Source organism: Pleurodeles waltl, chromosome 4_2 (genome assembly GCF_031143425.1).
Source record: "Pleurodeles waltl isolate 20211129_DDA chromosome 4_2, aPleWal1.hap1.20221129, whole genome shotgun sequence".
NCBI lineage: Eukaryota > Metazoa > Chordata > Amphibia > Caudata > Salamandridae > Pleurodeles > Pleurodeles waltl.
Genome location: NC_090443.1, coordinates 1044679711 through 1044701613, shown reverse-complemented (window position 1 = coordinate 1044701613; position 21903 = coordinate 1044679711). Strand labels below are relative to the sequence as shown.

At 44.3% G+C, this 21903-nt stretch overlaps 1 protein-coding gene across 1 annotated transcript in view; it reads left to right on the top strand.

Moving 5' to 3' along the window:
- Positions 1 to 8202: 8202 nt before the first annotated feature.
- The window catches only part of LOC138293699 (cobalamin binding intrinsic factor-like), a 50841-nt gene continuing 37140 nt past the window's right edge, over positions 8203 to 21903 (top strand). Inside the window, exons 1-4 of the mRNA XM_069233022.1 lie at positions 8203 to 8367; positions 12894 to 13082; positions 14880 to 15029; positions 19625 to 19774. Coding sequence (XP_069089123.1) covers positions 8289 to 8367; positions 12894 to 13082; positions 14880 to 15029; positions 19625 to 19774 — 568 coding nt within the window. The 5' untranslated portion in view covers positions 8203 to 8288. The remainder of the gene's footprint in view (positions 8368 to 12893; positions 13083 to 14879; positions 15030 to 19624; positions 19775 to 21903) is intronic.

Here is a 21903-nt window from a genome sequence, read left to right as displayed (position 1 = left end):
AACAAAATCCCCGAAGAGCAACTCTTCTCCGCACTCGCCGCCAACCAACCCACCCTCACCACCGACCCCAACGACGCAGCCCTCAGCCTCACAAACTGGATTTCCAACTGCACAGACAACCTTGCTCCCCTCAAACGCACGCATCGACAGGCAAACACCAAAAAACCTCTCTGGTTCTCTGACACCCTCAAAGAATTGAAGAAAACTTGTCGCGCCCTCGAGAAGGCCTGGCGCAAGGACCACACCGCTGACAACATGACCGCCCTCAAGAACGCTACCTGCGAACACCACCACCTGATCCGCACTGCCAAAAGGAACTTTTTTACCGACAGACTGGACAAAAACAGCCACAACAGCAGAGAACTTTTTAGCATCGTCAAGGAGTTCTCCAACCCCAACGCCAACGCCGTCACGCCCTCACAAGATCTGTGCAACTCCCTCGCCACCTTCTTCCATCGCAAGATCAGCGACCTCCACGACAGCTTCGGACACCAGACCCAACCAAGCATCACCGAACCCACACCTCCGACCATCACCCTCAACGACTGGACCCACATCAACACCGAAGAAACCAAAACCACCATGAACTCGATCCACTCCGGCGCTCCATCGGACCCCTGCCCTCACTTCATCTTCAATAAAGCCGACGACATCATCGCCCCGCACCTCCAGGCCGTCATCAACTCCTCTTTTTCTTCTGCTACCTTCCCCGAATGCTGGAAACACGCCGAAGTCAACGCACTACTAAAGAAACCTACGGCTGACCCGAGCGACCTGAAAAACCTCCGCCCCATCTCGCTCCTCCCCTTCCCCGCCAAGGTAATAGAGAAGACCGTCAACAAACAGCTGACCACCTTCCTAGAAGACAACAACCTGCTCGACCCTTCACAAACCGGATTCCGAACCAACCACAGCACTGAAACCGCCCTCATCTCAGTCACAGACGACATCAGAACCCTGATGGACAACGGTGAAACAGTCGCCCTCATCCTCCTCGACCTCTCGGCTGCCTTCGACACCATCTGTCACCGCACCCTAATCACCCGCCTCCGCTCCACCGGGATCCAAGGCCAGGCCCTGGACTGGATCGCCTCCTTCCTCTCAAACCGATCCCAAAGAGTCTACCTCCCTCCGTTTCGCTCAGACCCCACCGAGATCATCTGCGGCGTACCTCAAGGGTCATCGCTCAGCCCGACACTCTTCAATGTCTACATGAGCCCCCTCGCCGACATCGTACGCAAGCACGACATCATCATCACGCTTTATAAATGTTAATGATTTGATTTGATTTGATTCCTTATTGCGAGTCGCAGTCCCATGTATGATTGTTTTGTGACCGTGAATGCGGTTGCATAACAATCACAGTTAGCACCAGTGTCACACTGGTGGTAACCCATTCGCAAACGGGAAGGGGTTCCCATGGGACCCCCTCCCTTTTGTGAATGGCAGTTAAAACATTTTTTCAGAGCAGGCAGTGGTCTGTGAAACGAAAACGTTTAATTAAGAAAACTGGATGCATTTAAAAAAAGAAAAAAACAGCTTGATTTAAAAACAGTCACAGACATGGTGGTCTGCTGTCTCCAGCAGGCCACCATCCCTATGAAGGCGGCCCTTCCCAAGGGGGTCGCAAATTGCGACCTACCTCATGAATATTCATGAGGTAGGGCATTTGCGATCCCCTTGCGAATCGCAAATAGTATCATTGACACTGTGCAACATAAGGTTTTGTGACTCGCAAATTGCGAGTCGCAAGACCAAACTTTCGTACATGCAGCCCAAAGTACCTTAGGTACCCACCACACACCAGGCCAGCTTCCTACACTCGCCAGTGGCGGATGTCTAACTTCTTCATCATTCCTTGGAACTCGACCCTTTGGAATGGGGTCCCATTGTCCGTTTTGACCTCATCTGGGTCCAAACTCCAACACTGGTGCCACATTGCTGAAAGCGCTGGACTCGACAACCTCCACAATGGGGTATTGAGAGTGGGTGTCCATGAGCACTATTGTGATCCGGCCAGCAGGGAAACTCGAAAAAGTAAAGACTCACTTTGAACAATGGTACAGTGCATGACTCTTCGGTGACGACTGGTGATGGTACATCCCCAGCACTTGTTAGTTGAGAACCAGGGCCTTTATTCACCAGGTCCTCGTCTGCACCTTCTAGCCCCTGGAACCATACTTTCTCCGTTATGCGGGCTTTCATTTTTGCTGTGCCCTGATGCCCACCATGGGCTAACATGGTCACTGTGCTGCATGCTTTTCGGGATGACTAAACAATACCCACGTAGTAGGATGCCATCTTGGGCTGTGCTCGGCTTGCTGCGAACCCTCCAGATCTTCACCAGCCGGTCTCTCTCCACCCTTGTCCACTGGTCTGTGTTCTTCAGGAAGTCTTGCCACGTTCATGCTTCTAATGCTTGCTTCGCCCTTGCCAGTAGAGCATCCTCGCCAATGACCTCAGCGATCTCCTTCAAGCTCATCGACTTGGGGCAGCTGCCAGTGACCATCATTTGCACATGTGCTTCCACTGCTTCCTCTTTGTGTCCTTGGCGCTCATCAGCGGGCTGAGGCGGGTGTCACGAAAGGAAGTAGGCTGGATTCCTTGTGTGTTGCAGCTGCACGGCCCACCATTCTATCCTGGTAGGAGGTGTGGAGCACTTCCCTTAAACAGTGGCATGAGTGGCTGGTGGTCGGTGACAACTCTGACTGGCCTCCCGCAGAGGTACAGATGGAAGTGTCATAGGCCCACTTTATTGCCAGCGCTTTTCTTTCAATTTGGGAGTAACGCCGTTCTGTTGGCATTAGGGCTTTGCTGGCATACGCCAGGGGGACCCATTGCCCCAGGTCAGTTTCTTGGGTCAACACTGCTCCTAGCCCTACTGGGATCCACAACCAGCACTGTCCTTTTCGTCGGATCAAAGTATGCCATGGTGGTGCTGCACAAGAGTGCCATCTTGAGATGTCTCCTCTTCCTGGTCTCCCCATGTCCAAGGAGTTCGGTGTTTTTGAGTGCTCGCAGGGGTTCCGACGGGGTTGTCAGGTTTGGAATGAATCTGCCACAGTACGAGGCCATCCCTAGGAAGCCCCTCACGTCTTGGAGCTGGGGCTTGTTTAATGGCGTGTGATTTCCTTTGATCAACCTTAATGCCTTTCTGGTTGAACAGATACCCAAAAAATTCAATTGACTTTCGGAAAAAAGAGCATTTCTCTTTGTGTAGGGTGAGTCCATGTCCAGTTGTCTGAGGGTAGCTTTGAGATGACGGCAGTGCTCCTCAGCAGGGCAGGAATGGATCAGGATGTCATCTCTGACATTCATGACTCCCTGTAGCCGGAATAAGGTCTTGTGGATGGCATCTTGGAATATTTCTGCAGCTGACTAGACCCCAAAGCTGAGGGGTTTATACCTCCCGAGCCCAACATGCGTCGAAAACGTTGTTATGTATTAGCTCTCCTCTGCAAGTTCAAGTTGGTGATATGCTGCATTTAAGTCTAATTTCGATATTCACTTTGACCCATTCAGATCAGCAAAGATTGGAGTTATGTGCATTTCTCTCCTAATCGCCACATTAGGGATGTGAAAGTCTATGCATAGGTGGATCTTCCCAAGTTGTTTAGGCTTTACAGTGATGACAAGGGGTGGCACCCAGGGTGTTGGTCCAGTCACCTTCTCAATCACCCCTAGCTTCTCCAGTTTGTGGAGTTTCTGCTCGACCAGGGGGCAGAGGTGAAATGGGATGCACCTATACTGTAGGGCTACCGGCCTCACTGTCTGGTCGATGTGTAAATGGATTGGCGGGCCCCCCAGTCCAGTGCATAGTTCTGGGAATTGATCTAGCAGTTCATCAGTCTGCAATGTCTTTACCCTCCTTGTCAATGATAAAAACCCTAAGTCTTCTGCGGAGTGACTACCTAGGAGAGTGCCAGCTTCTCTATCCACCACATAGAAGATGGCCTGAATTTCCTTGTCACCAGACCTGACACAGACTGCCATTTTTCCTTTCAGCGATAGAGGGGTGTGGCTCCCATAGGTGAATATCTTCATGGTGGCTGCTTTAAGGTCTGGTCGGAGTCGAAGGCGACAATATTGTTGTGACCCCATCACAGAGGCCCCGGTGTCTATCAGTGCCTTCACCATGGAACCTTCTACATCAATCATACAGGTCAGTTGCAGCCTCCTGTGCCATTTTAGATAATTGGTGAATGATATCAGAAATACCTCTTCCCCATTTTCATCATCCGGGGATGACTTATCGAGTTGGACATAGGTGGTTGGGTGGTAGGTCGCAGGCAATGCTGAGTCCGCTGTCGAACGGTTGTTTGATCGTTCTTGTTGTCTCGCACCTGCCCTTCATTCCTCTTCCTCTTGAACCACTCCCGCAGGCGGATGTGAACTGGTTTAGCTTCCCGCAGTTGGAACATGATTTTCTTTGGGCTGGGCAATTCTTTGGGGGATATTCCTCTCTTCCACAATGTTCGCATCGCCCTCCTCCTGCAGTTGGTGCATATATTAGGGGCTTCCTTCTTGGTCGTTCCATCTGTACCATGTCTGCCCTTTCCACCTTCATCACTGGGGTCTTCTCTGGCGTTTGTGCGATTGCCAAATTAATTGCCGCTGCTGTAGCTGCTGATAGGTTATGCTGGGCCAACGCAGGGTAGGTTGGCAGACGTTACCCATGCTTCTGACCCTGGGTGGATGCAGGCGCAGGTGAGACCCCTTGTCACCAGTGTCACGTCCTAAGCCATGCACTGTATACAAAGGCCTCTGTACAGGAATAACCACACACACACACACATACACACATTGGTTACTTGCGGTGCGGAATGAACCCCAAGGGTCCCTTCCCCCATTTATTTATATCCCTTGGACCCCGTGACCACCGGACATGCTCCTTGCATATCCAAGTCAGCCCAGGCAGTTTCGTGCATCACTAGACCATCACGGAGTTATTACATCAGGGAAGTGATAGACAGAACATGTCATGATAAACATAACAAGTTGTAGGGAGGTGATAGAACATTTGATAGACAGAACGTGTTGCAGGGATGTGATAGAATATGTTGTAAAAGAAAGAATATGTTGTATGGTGGTGATAGACATAACTCTAGCTGCCTGGCTCTGTTGCAGTAAGAAAAGGTTTCATGAGGGAATTGATGATGAGTTTAAGAAAACAGTAGCAACAGGGGAGCTGGGATTTAGGGTCAGTTCCCAGACAACCTTTGAACTGCAGTACTTCTGACTATGTACAGAACATGGAGAAGCTTCAGTCAGTTCCAGAGCTAGCCTCTGCGACAGTCAGAGCTGAAAGGAAAAACAATGTCTCTCTCTGACCACTAAGCATCTACAAAGTCAGGGCCAGATTTATCATTTTTCATACAGCGCAACCTAGCAAGCCATCTTGCTGCACTGCACTAAAGGGCAGGAATGAGCCGTATTTAATATTACACATGTCCCTTGCTACACAAAAACAATCCTCTGAGGCAGTTTCCTCTTTCTTTGTGTGCTGCAGAATGTAGCGCACCCCAAAAGAGGAACAAACGAGGCCTAATAAGGATGTTTCTGCTTGTTACGCATCACCTGGGGAGGCGTAGCATTTCCACGCATTCCCTGGTATACTACTAAGGGTAAATCTGGGAATGCACCAAAATCTATGGGTGGATGCGTGGGAACACCCACACGCCACCCATGGAACACCTCCCTGCCACAGAGTAATGCAAGGCAGCAATTAACGATGCCTTGCGTTACTCTAGATCTATCAAGGCACACAGGGACATGCAAGGCGGCCGTGTGCGGCTTGAAACATCTCACTTAGGATTTGCATCGCACTTGCACCCCCTTGTGTTGCTCCAGGACTATGCAAAACCTTGATAAATCTGGCCCTCAGTGTGGTGTCAGGGGGCACTTCAGGCTCAATACAAGTGCAACCCACTGGTGACCTCAGTACATCTTTGACCTCAGATGAAGCAGATGCGATGGGTCAGGCATGGCCCACTGACCACGGACCTCTGTGGCTACAGGACAGTCTCAGTTCCTTCAATTGACCTCTAAACGGACCTAAGCAGCTTGGTCATGGCTTAGGGACAACAGATCCTCTCCTCTTTAGGGCAGTCTACTTCAACCTTCCCAGCAATGAACAGCAGCAGTAAACAGCAGCAGTGCATCTCTGGGCACCAAAGCATCATCCCACCCTTAGCGGTGTGCAATGTCCTCGTCACAAGCCTCAATAACTTGATGCTAGAAAGAGGAACTATGTCCTGAAGTTTGGTGAATCGTTCATCATCTTGGGGAGCCATGTCATACTCAGTAGGCTTTCTTGTGAAGCCAGGGCCCTGGACATATGTAGAAATTAAACAATCATTGCACTCAAATTACTCATAAATCTTCAAAAATATTTTTCTGATGCTCCTTAGGACCCCTGGAGCAAAGGAGTAATAATCAATAAAGTAACTGAGTTAATCATGAACCTGCAGCATTGAACGCTCGTGTGTTGATATTTTTGTAATGCCTAACCAATATTAACTCAACTCAATATTAACTCAAAATAGGTGCCATGTCCAAAATCAATAACTGTGGCCAACTAGAGCATGGCACATCTTCACAGGTTTCTACCACACCGGAGGCCTGAGGACCAGCACCAGCTGGACAAAACCATGTATTGTCCAAGAAGGGCTTTGTCGGGTAACTTTGTGTGGTTTCTAAGACTTTCTGCTACTTCAAGGAAAGGACAAAAGGCTATAAATGGAGGCAGGAAGGATGTGCCAGGCTTCTGAAATAGGGGTATCTCATTGATGGACAGTACTGCAGGTACACCTCCAAAGCACTAGCCACGTTTTTGATAGACCACATCACTCCATGCTGTGGTCTTCAGCAGAGGTATAATACCAGAATATCATGTCCTAAAGATCACCTGACAAACATAATGTGTCCTGAGTATTATTAACAATAATATCGACCAATGAGTGTTAAAAAATGAAATTTGCACCCAATGAAGCTATCTTTATGTACACAATATTTAGACCACAATACTTATGTCAGATGATATTTTTGTTACCAATATTTAAGGTGCGACCTCAGCCCATCGCCTGTTTGGTAGGAACTAAAAGTGCATTCCACTCAGCTCCCACAGCTGTTACACAAATGTAGGGGAGAAGCTACATCATAGGTTGTCACATACACAAGACACTCACTGGGAAACCTACATCTTGTGTTCCAATCATTGTGTCCTCATAGAGGTAGATCCCTTCGGACATGGACTCATAACCATTTAGTATAGCACACATGCTCACAATTTACATTCCACATTCCACAAAGAGCCCAATGAATGGGGGGCAACTCAGTGGACCTTACACAGAGAGGGTCAGTAGACTCATGTCTCATAAGTCCAGGTCAAAGGACTGTAAACCTCACGAGATGCTCTTCTGTCACCAACCAACAATCTCCCTAAGGTCCATTTACTATGGAGGATACACCATGGAGGCCAACCCCCTGTCCAGCCCAGCCTTTAACTCTGTCTGTCAAGCAGTGAAAAAATATCTCGAGCACTCCCAGTGGGCTCACAGATGTGGAGTCAAGCGGAGCTAAGCGAGTAGCCAGAGATGCAAGTGAAAAGGTGGGATGGCACAGCTGTCTGCACAGTGCAGGGCCTTTCACCCCTACATCCCTACTCCCACACCTGTACCTGATAGCTCACTTCCTGAAGTACTGAAATGACTAAGAACACATCAGTTCACTTCACTGTGACTTCCTATACCCAAATCATTCTGCGGATCATCGTTTTTTCTGCTGTAACTTACCACCTTCAGCAGTTCACCCCGGGGGCATTCTCAGGTCAATGAGTGTGGCATAAGCTCTGGGTGGACTAATAAAAGCCATTAATAAATATATAATGACTTTTTAAACATTTTGTATAGACGACGACTGGGTACCTGAATGAGGCCTCTATCACTTAGATGGCCAAACAAATCATACAATTGTAACACATTGTTGGTATGACCCAGCTAGATCCTATTTGATCTGTGTCCAAGTTCTGAGTCTTTATATTGTAGTGAACCTGATGACATTAGCTTGTTTTTCAAACAAGGTTTCCACTCATATCTTTTCTCCTGAGTTGCGTGCGCCCTTCCATATCCGTATCCTTGTCTGTGTTTGCTGAACCGGCTCGCCCACATCACAGAATGATAAGAGTGAGGTTACATGGAAATTTGGACTGCAGGGTGCACAGACCTCAAAGGAGAAGGGGAGATACCTAAGAGACATTGCCTCAGGCAGAGGTGGTCCTGGAGCTCACCATGTCACCACTCAATCCGTTGTTGGTCATCGCTCTCCTGGTCCATCCCTGGTTTGGAGTCAATGCTGCTGAACAATGTTGTGAGTACTCTTGCATCTGTGATCTGACTCCACAGAGTCCAGGGAGAGTAGATATACATGCAATAGATGTTTAATGAGGATAACTGAGAGGTGCAATTTCCATTGAATGTAGTCTTGTCAGAAGCTTTTGTGGGGCCTGAGTAAAATAATGCAAGTGGGGCCTCCTTACTGAATTGTCACTTAAAAACATTTTTGGAAACATTGCACAACCATGTGCTTTTGGGAATACATTTAAAAACCACTTTATATGGAAGCAGTGGGTGGTTCCTGAGAAACTTTGGAAACCTTCCTAACAACTTTTTAAACAACCTATAGTAGTTAAAAGTGTACTGATTTTAAAGACCATTTTCCAAAAGTGAGCTTTCAACCTTCTCCCTATAGATTGTTATAGAAAGAGTTTGGCAAATGTGCATGTGAAAGCCTAGTGGCTTAACAATTTAATCGTATAGGTTTTTTAGATACTGGTGGCGGCGAGGTTGTTTTTCGTAGGTTTATTTAAATATTTATGAAAGGTTAAAGCATACAGCACCATTCACACTGCCCAAAACCTGAGATGATTTAAAGAAGACTTTACAGTGATAAGAAATGTTTTGAAAAAACTTATACAAATGACATATTTTGAGCACACTTAGCATTGGTTAGAAAGTATTGGCAAGGTCAATAGGTCTGATTTGGGCAAGCTGGTGCAATGACTAGCTTTCTTTTTTTTGTTATTGAAGCGTATGCCACAAAAATGAAAAAGAAAAAGGAACTTATACTAGCATCTATACATGGCCACCTTATGCGTGCAATTAAAAAACTTAAATGTTAAATTCGTTCAATGATGGGCCCGTTTTACTAGCGACTTGTTACAACATACTTTTAGTTGTACTATGCATTTAATAATCAGTTGTAAAGGAGACACGCAGTAGATGACTTTTTTCCCAGGTGTTTAGGTGTTTTACGGCTCGGCCTTACACTCTTTCCCATAGAACTCATAAATGGATCACACACACCACGGTAAAGAAAGTCGCACTATAACCATTAGGGTGGATCAGTGATGTCATCAATTATGTCATTTGAGATGTCATCAGTGCGGTCATCAATGATGTAATTTAATGTCACGAGTGATGTAATCTGTGAGGTTATAAGCATGGCCGTGCATGGTGGGTTTCAAGTTATCTTTAGCTCACTAAACTATAACTGGTGAATTTCAGTGTTTATTTTGGTTTTTGAATGTTAGTTTTTATATTATTTCAACTCCTAACTGTAGCATCACTTTAACCTTTGCTTTTTTTCAGTGAATATCTGGAGTTTTTTTCAACCTAAAGTAAGATCTTATCACAACACCTTCTTATAACGTTACTTAAACCTTTGTTTTTTCCTGTGAATTTCTACCTTTTATTACATAAAGTAAGAACTTATTAGCACAGCTAACTATAACGTCACTTCAACGTTTGTGTTTTCAGTTGTTGTTAATCATATTCACCCAACTCCCTCAGTGAGCATAGCTTTTGATTGTGCATGGCGATGGGTTGACCGCAAGACCCGGTCTTTGGCCAGGCCCTGCACCCAACTTTCTTTAACCTTTAACTTTCAAAGTGAATTTCTATGGGTTTTTTTTAATGGAAAATAAGATCTTCTCACAATACTATAGCCTCATTTTAACCTTTTGTTTTTATCAGTAAATTTCGTTTTTTGTATCATATTCACCCACTCCCTTACAGAGCATAGCTTAAAGTCCTGCATGACGTGGAGTTGGTTGCAGACCCTATCCCAACTCCCAGAGGATGCCAGCTGAAAGTGGTAGGCTAATCCCTGCCATTAACAGCTTTCTGGTGTGTGTGGCACTGGGGTTGGCATTAGGGTGTGGCATGTTGCCAGGCCCTGGGCACATCCTCCTGTGGTCGGCCAGCCCTGTGCGGGCAGCCAGCTGCCTCTCAGAGATATATATACATTTGATGAAAAAAGCCACAGTAAAAGTGGAGTTCTGGCTACAAAACAAAAACTAAAACCTATTGAAATTAATCAATTATGTTTAGGCTAACCACTGCTCACCCCTCATGCATTGATTATGTCATACTCAGACAAGGTCAATAACATCGTTGATGATATAGATGACATCATTGATGACATCACTGGTTACTTCACTGATGACTTCATCCAGGGATACAAGTACTCTACCTTTTGCCATGTACAGTGAGGGTTAGTAGCAGAACCATACCCTGTGGCCATCCCTCTGTGAAACGCCAACCCGCACTGTACACAGTCTTTGGCTGTGCATAGGAGGGGTTGGGTGCAGAGCCTGCCCTTAGATCAGATCATAGGGCCAAACCTCCACAAGTGGCCAACCACTCCTACTTATGGCCTTCTGTAGTGCACAACATGGACTTGCAATATGGCATGAGCGATAGGAAGGCAGTGAAACCAACCCTCCACGGGTGGCTGACCTACTTCACACTGTCTTTTGCCAAGCACAGCAAGGGTTGGCTGCAGGGCCTGTCCTTTGGCCGTCCCTTGCACCCAACAATCCTTGGTGGCCAATCCTCCCTGCACTCAACTGTCATTTGTCTTCTCAAACAAGTTGGACACACACACAGTCTGGCTAAACCCCACTGTGCACGGCTGAAGAAGATATGCCCACTCACAGCAGACTGGGCTCTGAAGCAGAAGGCCATGCTCCGCAGGGTTGGCTGTAATACAAGGTCAGGCGCACTGAACAGCTGGATGCAGCTTATGATTAAAAAACAGAAATTTGCTAAAAAGTCAAAGATTAAAGTGAAGTTATGTTCAGAGTTAGATATAAGACCTTAAAATAAGTTTAAAGAAATCTCAGACTGTAAAAGTGCATTTATGATTACAAAACAAAACTTAAAAACTACTGATATTCACTAGTTGTGAGTTTTTAAAGTGACCAAAAGAAATGCCTCCACGATGCACTGGTTATGACCTTACATATGAGAACAATCATGACAATGATACCAATAAAGAGTCAACCCCCACTACAAGCCTCCCATGATCACATGCGCTGCACCTGCAAAGTTGTTAGTACCCAAAAAAGGTTCAACATAATCGAACTTGGAGGATGAACTCCGAGAGGTCAGGGTCCTAAATTGTGGGACAGTCTGAGCTCTGGTCTGGGGCTGATGCTCACTACAAGAAGGGTCTAAAAACTGAATGGTTCCACTTTGCCTTCTGCTGAACCTCCTGTACATGGGACCTGCAATGAGGAATTTCTCAGTGCTCCCCGATTGCCAACAGGCCTCCCGCTGCCCTACATGTAGACTCTTTTGTTGACTCTAGTAGAGCAAAGCTTGACAAAACTCCTTTATAAATTAATAGAAAAAAGTGAGACTTTGCTGAGAACTGCAAGGCTGGAGTACACAGCCGTATGTTAGAGGATGACATAAGTACGTGTTGTGTCGTCTTTGTGGTAATTTAAGGCACGGTTAGTGATGGTCCAGCGGCTGATAAGGGGACAGGTTAGAAATGTATTTACAACCTTATCCCGAGCTGATTTCAACTATTTATGGTGCAAGTGTACTTGGCAACCCTTCTCTAAACAAATCAGTGTTCCTGCCATCCTTGGGTAATCAAGGAGGTAGATTCTAGATCTTGACTCCTTATGATCCTCCACTCCTTCAGTCCTGCTCCCGACACAATTCTCCTAGTCGAGCAGGAGCTAGGCCCTCTTCCCTAGACTTGTATTGGTAACCACAGTCATGATCCATTCTGTAGCCTCAGTCTCCACGGGCCCCTCCCTTGGTTCCTACTCCCTAAAGTAGCCCCAGTGACTTCTAACCTCTGCCTCAGTCCCCACTCACTTGTGTAGCCTCAGTCTCCATCAGTCCCCTTAGTTCCCAATCCCTCATGTCATATCAGTCTCCTCTGGCCCCTTCCTCCCTCATGATATTTAAGGCCTGATTTAGATCTTGGCAGAGGGGAATACCCTGTCACAAACATGAAGATATCCTGTCCGCTAGTTTACGATCCCATTACACATTATATCCTGTGTGGATCGTAATACAGCGGACAGGATATCTGTCACGTTTCTGAAGGCATATTCCATCCACCAAGGTCTAAGTCAGCCCTATAGCTTCCAACCAAGTACCAACCGTCACCAGTGCCCCCGCCTCTGGATTTTTGCCTCGTCATGTAAAGATCTTTTCTTCGGTCTCCATCCTGGAGATGCCAGTCCCTTCTGGATGTCACCATTGTTCCAATTCCATGGCAAGTCAGAAATTAAGAGACTGGTACTTGTGTGACGGTGTATATGTGTGTGTGGCTACTCATGTGTGTACATGTGAATATGTATACACATATATATATGTGTGTTTACGTGTATATGGGGGCTTGTGTGTGTGTGTTGCATACATTGAGTTGGTGGGGTTGATTATCTGAAACTTACACAATATTGTGTAAATGTAACATAAGTCCCCCAGACAAAGGTCTGAGACTTTAGACCTTTCACTCCATGAATTCTTTCCCAGGTCAGGTTTGTTGCTTGGCAGCAGCATTTGATGACCCTCAGATGTCTTTTCTTTCAGCTGTTCCAGAATCCCAGAAGTCCCTGGTCACAGCTCTCCTGAATCAGATGCTGCACTCTGTTAGCCCCAACACCGCACCAAACCCAAGTGTACTTATTGCCTCCAACTTAGCTGGAAGCCAAGATGTCAATGCTGAAAGTCTGCTGGTGGAGCAGCTCAAACAGGATGCAGTCAACAGAGTCTCAAAGGGTGAGAGATGCACTCACACACCACAACCCAAACAAAAGAGAGTTCTTTGTCACAATCTGCTCTCATTTCATGCTCAAAGTATCTCATTGAGCATTTGATGCTGTGGGTTGGGACCTATCTGCTCACTGGTTGACATGTTCCATGGATCCCAGGTCCTCCTCTGCCATGTCTGAGATGTTCTGCCAGTACTGACATTTGACCTCACATTAGGTTGAATTTTGGGTTTGTAGGACTGCTATTGGTGAATTGCTGTATTGTTATTTGGAAAATCCAACACTTGTTAAGGAACAACATAAACGCTCTGCATTTCTTCTCTGTGGTGTTTTCTGTTTCAGTTTTTCCATACCATTTATGAGAATTTGATAACTCATTTTGCCCCATGGTCATTTCTTCAAACTGAGTGTTTAATGTCTATATTTATCTTTAATAATGTCTCCATGCTTGTTCCTAGATTATTTGGCTGGCTATATCGCTGAGACCATCATTAGTATTGGACTCCTAATACATTATTATTGGACTCCTAATTTGTGGAGGATTTTTTCCTTGATAATTGTGTTCTTTGTTTTTATAGTGTTTGTTTTTGTGTTCGTGTGTGGGTGTTTTTGTGTTCGTGTGTGTGCCTGCACTTTTTGTTTTGGTGTTCGGTATTTTCTATCATTGTTTATTGTGTATTCACACAACTATAGGTGTCTCAGTATTGCATTAGTGCTACTTAATCCAATGTTTCTATAGGTGTTTTTTCATAATTGGGTGTTTTTCAGTTGTTGAGTGAGTTTATGTCTTTATGCTTTTTGAGTACTGCTTTAATGTTTTCTTTTGCACTAGTGTCTCTTTTATGAGCTTATGGTTTGCTGTCTAGTTCAAAGACTATGTTTTTCTTTTTAGATGGGTGTTTTGTTAAGTTTGTATTTGTGTATTGGTGTAGTAATTGATTAGTGTGTTTGTGTTCTTTGTTGGTCAGGTGTTTACCTGTGCATGTGATCTGCTCATTAGGTGTTTCATTGAGCGTGTTGTGGTATTCTTCACAGTTCTATTAAATAAGTATTTGTTGATTTGATGTCTGATTTTCAGTTCTTATTTTATATGGATTTATATATTACTTAATTGTTGGTTCATTAATTTTTTCTTCTTTTTTTTGTAAGTGTGTCATTTTTCGTTGTTTGTGTGCTTTGTGTGTGTGAGATCATTGATTGTTTAGCAGGATGCTTATTTGGTTGAAGTGAATATTATTTTGTTCTTTAAGATGATGTTTCATTGAGTGCGGACTTGGTCACTCTTTCAGTGGGTGTTAGTTGAATTTATATTATTTATAGCAAACTAGATTAGTTTATTAAATAATTTGATGCTAATGCTACCCTTGTTATTTTCATCTGATTGTAGCTGTCATAGAAAATGGTGATGGACTTGATTAGTTGTCTGATGTATGAAGAACTACTTTGTTGATTGATTTATGAGGTACTTTGTTAAATGCTCCCTTGTAGATTGATTGTAGAATATTTATAACCTGAGTGGTTGGTTGTTTCATTCACCTTTACATATGTTTAGTTATTCATAGGTTTTCTGAATGAATGTTTCCATGATGTTTAGTAACCTGACTAGTTTGACACCTTACCACAGGCTCAATTGTTAATGGGATGCTTGTTTTACATGTGCCTATGCTTGATATTCTCTTGGTGTTTTTCAGTGCTTATCTATGCCCTTGGCTGGTTTCTATGGGAGTGCTGCACTGCAATATCGACTTTTGTAACGTTTCTCTGCATTATCTTAAAACAAATGCCATTTATTCTCCCCCCGCAGACCTCCCCTTCACTTCAGGAGAGGTTGCCCTTTATGTTCTGGCACTGAGATCCTCCTGTGAAGATCCCACCAAAGTCTCCTCTCAGGGACAGTCTGTCAACTTGGTGCATGTTTTGGAGGATAAAGCTAAACAGGAGCTGATAAATATTGGTGAGTGAGTGTGGCAAAATTGACAATGCAAATGAAATGTTACTGCTCTAACGTTTTTGAAGACTCAGAAGTAGAGGATTCAGAGAAGCTTACTGGCTAATAGCAACAATCATTGAGTCTAACACTGTTTCTGTTTGATATCACAATACTGTTTTTGTATTTTTTTGGGTTTGTGGACTTCTCCTGTGACTAGATAGCCCATATCAAAGACAAATAGGGAGTGTACCAGGGAATGAAAGGTGTGAGACTTCAAGGCAGGGGACTATGAATGAGGATGGTGAAGGAGGTCTTGCATCAGCACATGAGAGATGACAATTACCTGGAAGCTAATGACAAACAAGAGGAGTTGCAGACTTTTGCAGTGCTATAGGAAGTTTTCCTCTAATCTAATTGAGTCCTTGCTGCAGTCAATGAGATTTGGGAAGATACAGAAGTTAGGCATGATGTGACCCGAGACCCCTGGAAGGACCCCATTTTGAGTCCAATCCCATTGTTAGGGGTAGTGTTTGTTGTGTATGGCTTTACACATGCTGCAGGGGCTCCTTTCTGTGGCTCTGGTCACCAGTTGGAGTGTTTCCGTGTAGGCTTGATTTGATAGCAGGGCCATGTGTTGGAGGTAAGCCATGCTAATGCAGACAGTTCTGAGGCAGTTCAGGCTGGACGTCGTGTTGTCCACTGCTGATAGGTAAGGGTAGAGTGTGATTTCTTGAAACATTTAGATGATAAATGTTGAACTTGACCAGCTGATTATCTCAGCTCTTGTGAGATGTGAGCTAGAAATCCCAGTTACAAACTGAACTGCCAGTTGGAAGGGAAAGTATGATCTTAGCTCAGAAGGTGGACATCTACCCTTACAAAGACACACTGGCGGGGAAGGGAGCCCTGCATCCTGTGATGTCACATCCTATTGAGATCACAAGCTTAGCATCATCAGTTTACTTCTGGAATTCTTGTGTAGACATTACCACTGATGCATGTGAATTAAAGGAAAAACAAAGATAATTTTAAGGAAACATCCAAAATCGCACACAGGTGAAGATTACTACTAGTGAGGGGTTTTTGGGGTCGGGGATGGGTGATGTTTAGGGGCAATGAGAGATTTTTAGGGTTCTGGGATGGGTGGAGTTTAGGTGTGCTGAAGGTTTTTTAGGGATCAGACAAGGGTGGAATTTAGGGTGGTGACTGAGTTTATAGGGTTTACGAGTGAATGGAGTTTAGGGGTGATTAGGAGTTTTAAAGGTTCAGGGATTCGTGGCGTGTAGGGGAGTGGAAGTTTTCTAGGTTTTACAGATGGGTGGAGTTTAGGGCGGGTGAGTGTGTTTAAGGTTTTCTGATGGGTAGAGTTTTGGGGTGGTGAACGGTTTTTAGTGTTTTGGAATGAGTGGAATTTAGGGTGATGTGGTGTTTCAATGGTTCACGGAAAGGTGGAGTTTATATGTAGAAAGGGGTTTTAGAGTTCAGGGATGGGGGCATTTAGAGGTGCTGAGGAACTTTAGGGGTCATGAATGGGTGTTTTTCTGGGGTGGTGAGGGTGTTTTTTAGGGTTCATGGATGAGTGGAGTTTAGAAGTGTTGCAGGATTTTAAGGTATCAAGGATAGGTGTGGTTTAGGCATAAAAATGGAGCATTTAGGGTTCAGAAATGGGTGGAGTTTGGGGTGGTGAGAGGGTTTAGGTTAAGAGATGGGTAGAGTTTAGGTAAAGAAAGGGCCTTACATGTTCAGGGATGGGTGGAGTTTAGGGGTAAAAGATGGGTGGAGTGTGGAGGGGGTTTCGTAGGGTTCAGGGATGGGTGAAGTTCAGGGTTAGAAAGGGCTGTTAGAATTCATGGATCGTGGAATTTAGGGGTCAGGAAAGGGTATAGTTTACGCTTGGGGGCATTTTTAGGGGATAAAATTGAATGATGTTTAGGGGCAGGGAAATTAAGCAAACTAAGGGCCAGATGTATCAAGCCTTTTTGCATTTGTAAACGGTGCGAATGCCCGTTTGCGAATGCAAAAAAGCCTTTCAGAATGTATGAAAGGCATTCTGAACGCAATTTAAAGGAATCGCTAAAATAGCGATTCCCTAAAATTGCGAGCCCGTTTAGAGAATCGCAATTTGAGATTCTCTAAATAAGAAATCACAAATAAGGAATCCTTATTTGCGATTTCTTAAGCACATGTATGAAACAATTCCTTAATGCGAATTGGGCATTAAGGAATCGCTATTTACCACCAAGTTGAACTTGGTGGTGACTATGTGCAAATTTTAAAAATGCATTAAAAATGCATTTTTAAAATTGACATTTAACGCACACATGCACTTTTGGCATGTGTGCACCTTACATGTCTTCCAAAATTGTTTTGGGGTGCGGCAGAGGGGGCCTTAGGCCCCCAGCACCCTGGAGTTTGCATTTCCCAAATTGCGAATTCCAGTTAGGAATTCGCAATTTGGGAAATGCAAAAAATTTGCAAATATGGCCGACAGGCCCATAGGTGCGAATGGGGGCTGTATCGCAATTTGCGATTCGGTAATAGCATTTGCAATTTTTAAGAAATCACTATTACCGAATCGCAAATATGATACATAGCATTTTGTGACTCAGAAATAGCGATTTCTTAAAAATCGCTATTTCCGAATCGCAAAAAGCTTTTTTGATACATCTGGTCCTAAAAGTATCCAAGTAGTTGTTTGGCTGTAAAATATATAAATGCAAAATAATTTTCCCTGGTGTAAAGGACTCAAATAAATACTTTTGATAAAAATGTTTCTGAAAGTAATACCTGCAACCATTTTATTTACACCTTAAAAAAGAAGTATGCAGAAGCCAATTTCGAAAATTAAGACCTTCTGTAAATTGGTTTCTATGAAATGGTACATGCCATTTATCCTGGAAATTTCCATTAAACCGTTTAGGTGAAATGGTTTCTCAGTAATGGCATTCAATCAAATAGTTTTTCCATGAAAACACATACAGCCGTTACAGAGCTGAGTGAGCAGTTCACGGCATCCCAGGTCAATGTGAAGGAAAGGTCCAGTGCTCATCTGCTGGAAACAGGCAGTTAAGAAGGAGTCCCCGCATGCATTTGTAAAGTGTGAGGTGACGAAGATGTCACTTAACCTGTTGTGAATAGTGAGTCTTTTCTATTCTGGGGTTCCCCAGCCTGAGTCACATGTTCCAGTAAATGAATCAAAATGCTGAGCACGTGTGATTAATATGATGCGCATTTAGTTTATATTATGATGTTCTGCAATTTCATAATTAACCTTACCTAAATATATTTGCAGTATTTAAACGCTAACTGCTTCATTTCATATTTGTTTATTATTGATTTGTAAGACTTTTTAGAAGGTTGACACTACGGGCATTGTTGTTACTTGAAGGAAATCAATCATGTGGAACGAAAGTAATTGAAAAGTCATCATGCCACTTTCGGTTAATTGTATTTGCTAGGAGTTTCTAACGATGGGATTCTTTTTTAAACGTTGAGGACATAGAGTGAAGGATAGAGGGGGATATTCATGCAGCTGACACTGGAACAGACCTTACCGAATCATATCTCTGGACCTGATTCAAGGATGCTGGGATAGGAGGCACTTAGACTTTGCTCGCTTAGTTATCAGTGCAGCTGGCTTAAAGAGACAAGACTACCAGGCCGTGCTATTTCATTGAACATAGAACTCTGTTGTTCAGACAGGTATGCAGGTGTGTACTGTCTCTGAAACTAAAAACAGGTTTTATTTACTGCTGTGCTAGAATTAGATTAGTGATTAGAAGTAGCGAAATGAGGGTAGGAATGACATAGGTTAATACCAGCAATCATGTTGGAGCGGTATTTCTTGTTTAAGCTTTTGTTAAACACTGCTGCTACCATTTTATTTGTCTCCATTCTGGTTACAATTCACATTGTGTGCCCTAGACTAGGATTTTGATTTAAAATAATATTTAAAATGTATCCTGCATGTTCTAGTATTCTTGAGTGTGTCCTCCTTAATGAAAGAACATTTGGGGGTTCCATTAATAATTCCCGTGTCTCATGGGATTGATCGTTACTTGAAACACATCTCGCTCAAATAGGGCTCAGTAGGTTGTGGAATGGTTGCAGTAGAACTAGTAATCGATTCGGGTTGGCACAATGACTAGGAGCAATGTTTCTCTAGAAAATCTAGAGAACATATCAGGCTGGCTTTGGACTAATCTTCGGATATTAAAGGCTGGCAACAAGTTCAACAGGATGAGGAAAATCTGGTGACATTTTTGTGGCAGAGGGCTCCTGCTCATACCAACATGGACAGAATCTGTGTCATCCTTTGGCCTACACCCTGGATAGTGGTTGGCATGGAGATGTCTGTCTTGACCCAAGCTGTGAGCTGGTATTCCACTGGCGTTCACATTACATCAGATTCTTCTGTCTTGGATGTAGAGACATCTGCATGGTTATGTAAATCTGGGATAGGTATATTTGTGTTTCCTCTAAAGTTCTACGTGGGTTGCTGCTCAGAGATGCACAGTTTGTAAAATATCAGATCACAGGATCTGGTCTTTGGTTCTTAGGTCCACATGTAATTCCAGATTGGTAATGCTTTCTTTCACCTTCCTCTTTCGGTTCCGCAGAGAAGTATCACACTCCACTCACTACTTACTACCAGGTGGCACTGGATGCAATGGCGCTATGTGTGGAAGGCAGTAAAGCAGCAGGCCCTGCAGGAGTGGCCATCGTCAAGGCTGTCAAGGACTCCCAGCTGGGATTCCCATTCTCTGTCGGTGAGTCTATGGATGGGACAAAAAAGAGACTCGTGGCCTGATTGAGATCCTGGTGAACGAGTTACTCCATCACAACAGTGACGGGTATCCCGTCTGCCAAAATATGAATCGTATTATATCCTATGGGATTTAAATTTTGGCGGAAAGGATATCTGTCACCATTGTGATGAAGTAACATGTTCGCCAATATCTCAATCTGGCCCAAAGTAATGACACACTTGTCTGTGTGGTCAAATACCTAGGGTGGCGGTTGGAGTAACAAGGCTCAGTGGCCCAAAAAATCTTCAGGGGACATCTGCAAAGTACATGGAGGAGCCCCTACATCAGACCCAGTCCTTTTCTCCTTTGTCAGCAAATTCTGTATATTTTGAAAAGCACTGACAATTAATCAGATTCTTATATACTTTCTTGCTTATTTCATGCAAAATGCTAGAAATAGTACGCCTTCAAAACTGTTGAGAAACACATTGACTATATGACCCAGTGGAGACTGGTGAAGATTCCATTTGGTGGAGCCTCAAACTGGGCCAAGCAAGGGAAGCAAAGAAGCACAACTGTTACAAGGTGGGCTGAAAAGCGGCATGTTTAAAAACTGGTTCTGGAGGGGCACTGAGGAAATAGCCCAATAATTCATTGTGTGCCCTCCAGAAGTAGAAATTCACCTATGGAGTGAAGAATACTGCTTACTCACATTGGTGAGTTATAAAACAGTCACAAAAGCAATTTGTTTATTTTTCATTTGAGGATATTAGGCCTCTTTTGCTGGCCTACAAGCCAGGGTTTGTTAGCTGTTTCGTGAGTGAAAACATTGATAAGCATTTTCTCATGTAAAGTTGCTGAATCCTACTTTAAAGGCTCAAGTAATTCTAAATGCGATGGGATTGGGTGGCACAGGATTCTGGCTTTGTATATAGGAGAAACATATTTGCCAAGAGACCCACTTCAGGTGGGAGACTCCACAAAATGAATCCAAAAATGGCTTTGTGTTGCCTGTCTCCCACCTGAAATCCCCTCTCTGTTCCAAAAGAAGTCAATGGTGAAAATACATTCCTCCAATTATTTGTTCAAACTCTCCAACTTTATGGTTCTGAACTGTTGGCATTTATGGAGACAACTCAACTAAACCCGGAGCATCCCAAGCTGTTGTTATACACCATCCCCCAGATGCTCCCGCTAGTGCATGTCAGCCCCTTCCCAGAGCACTCCAAACTATACCAAAGGGCTCTGTACGGCACAGTCAATTCACTTCAATCGTGAGCTCTAGCACTGAAAGATGTTACATTACTGAGATCAAACACAGCTCTTCCATTGTATCTCAACCCTGGTTGGCAGACTTTCCCACTATTCCAGAACTGTAACCGCGTGCAGCTCTCCTAAAGCACCACAATTCTTAGAAAGCTTGGCTGATTCAGTTCTCGCACCCACATGTGTTCTGCAGTGTGCCTTTTTTGAGGTAAGTGACAGGGGAGAAGTGTGAGGGCAGGTTAGATTGAGGAATTAGTTCCAGCCCTCCTATGATTTTGTTAGGGGTTAAGGAGGCATTGTCAGTTTACTTGTTATCGATTTGCAGTGCTTAATTTGTAACAAACTAAGAGCCAGGGCCCTCGCCAGGAGGCTACAGCAACTTGCAGCACACATTGCCCCTGACATGCTGCCACTGACAGTACCCACACAACTACTAACCATCACATTCCTGCACGTGTGCCTATTCAGAGTATTGCAAGCCCCCAAAGCTATAACAATGGCTTGGGGGCAGGCAATAGTCATTTTTAATGTATATTGAATGAAAAATTAACTGTTGTTCTGGCCATCTCTACATTAGCCAGACAGCGCCACCATGTGGCAGACTGTTACAAGCGCTGGTGTTGACAATTAAGTGCCGGTGCTGAGCACAGGAAACCACTGGCTCAAATTAAGCACTGTGGATTTGTTATATTTCTTGGGTTGGCAGGAAACAGAGGATCAGATGTTGAGGAAGAATTGAAGGAGTTATGTCATTTAGTTGCTGAGCAGGAGCTATCAGAATGGAAGGTTGGCAATTTTTAGGTAGGTTTTCATTCACAATGTTGGTCTTGCTATATGGTCGGCTGATCATTTCAAGGGAGGGAAAGGGGTGTGGGGGGGATGGA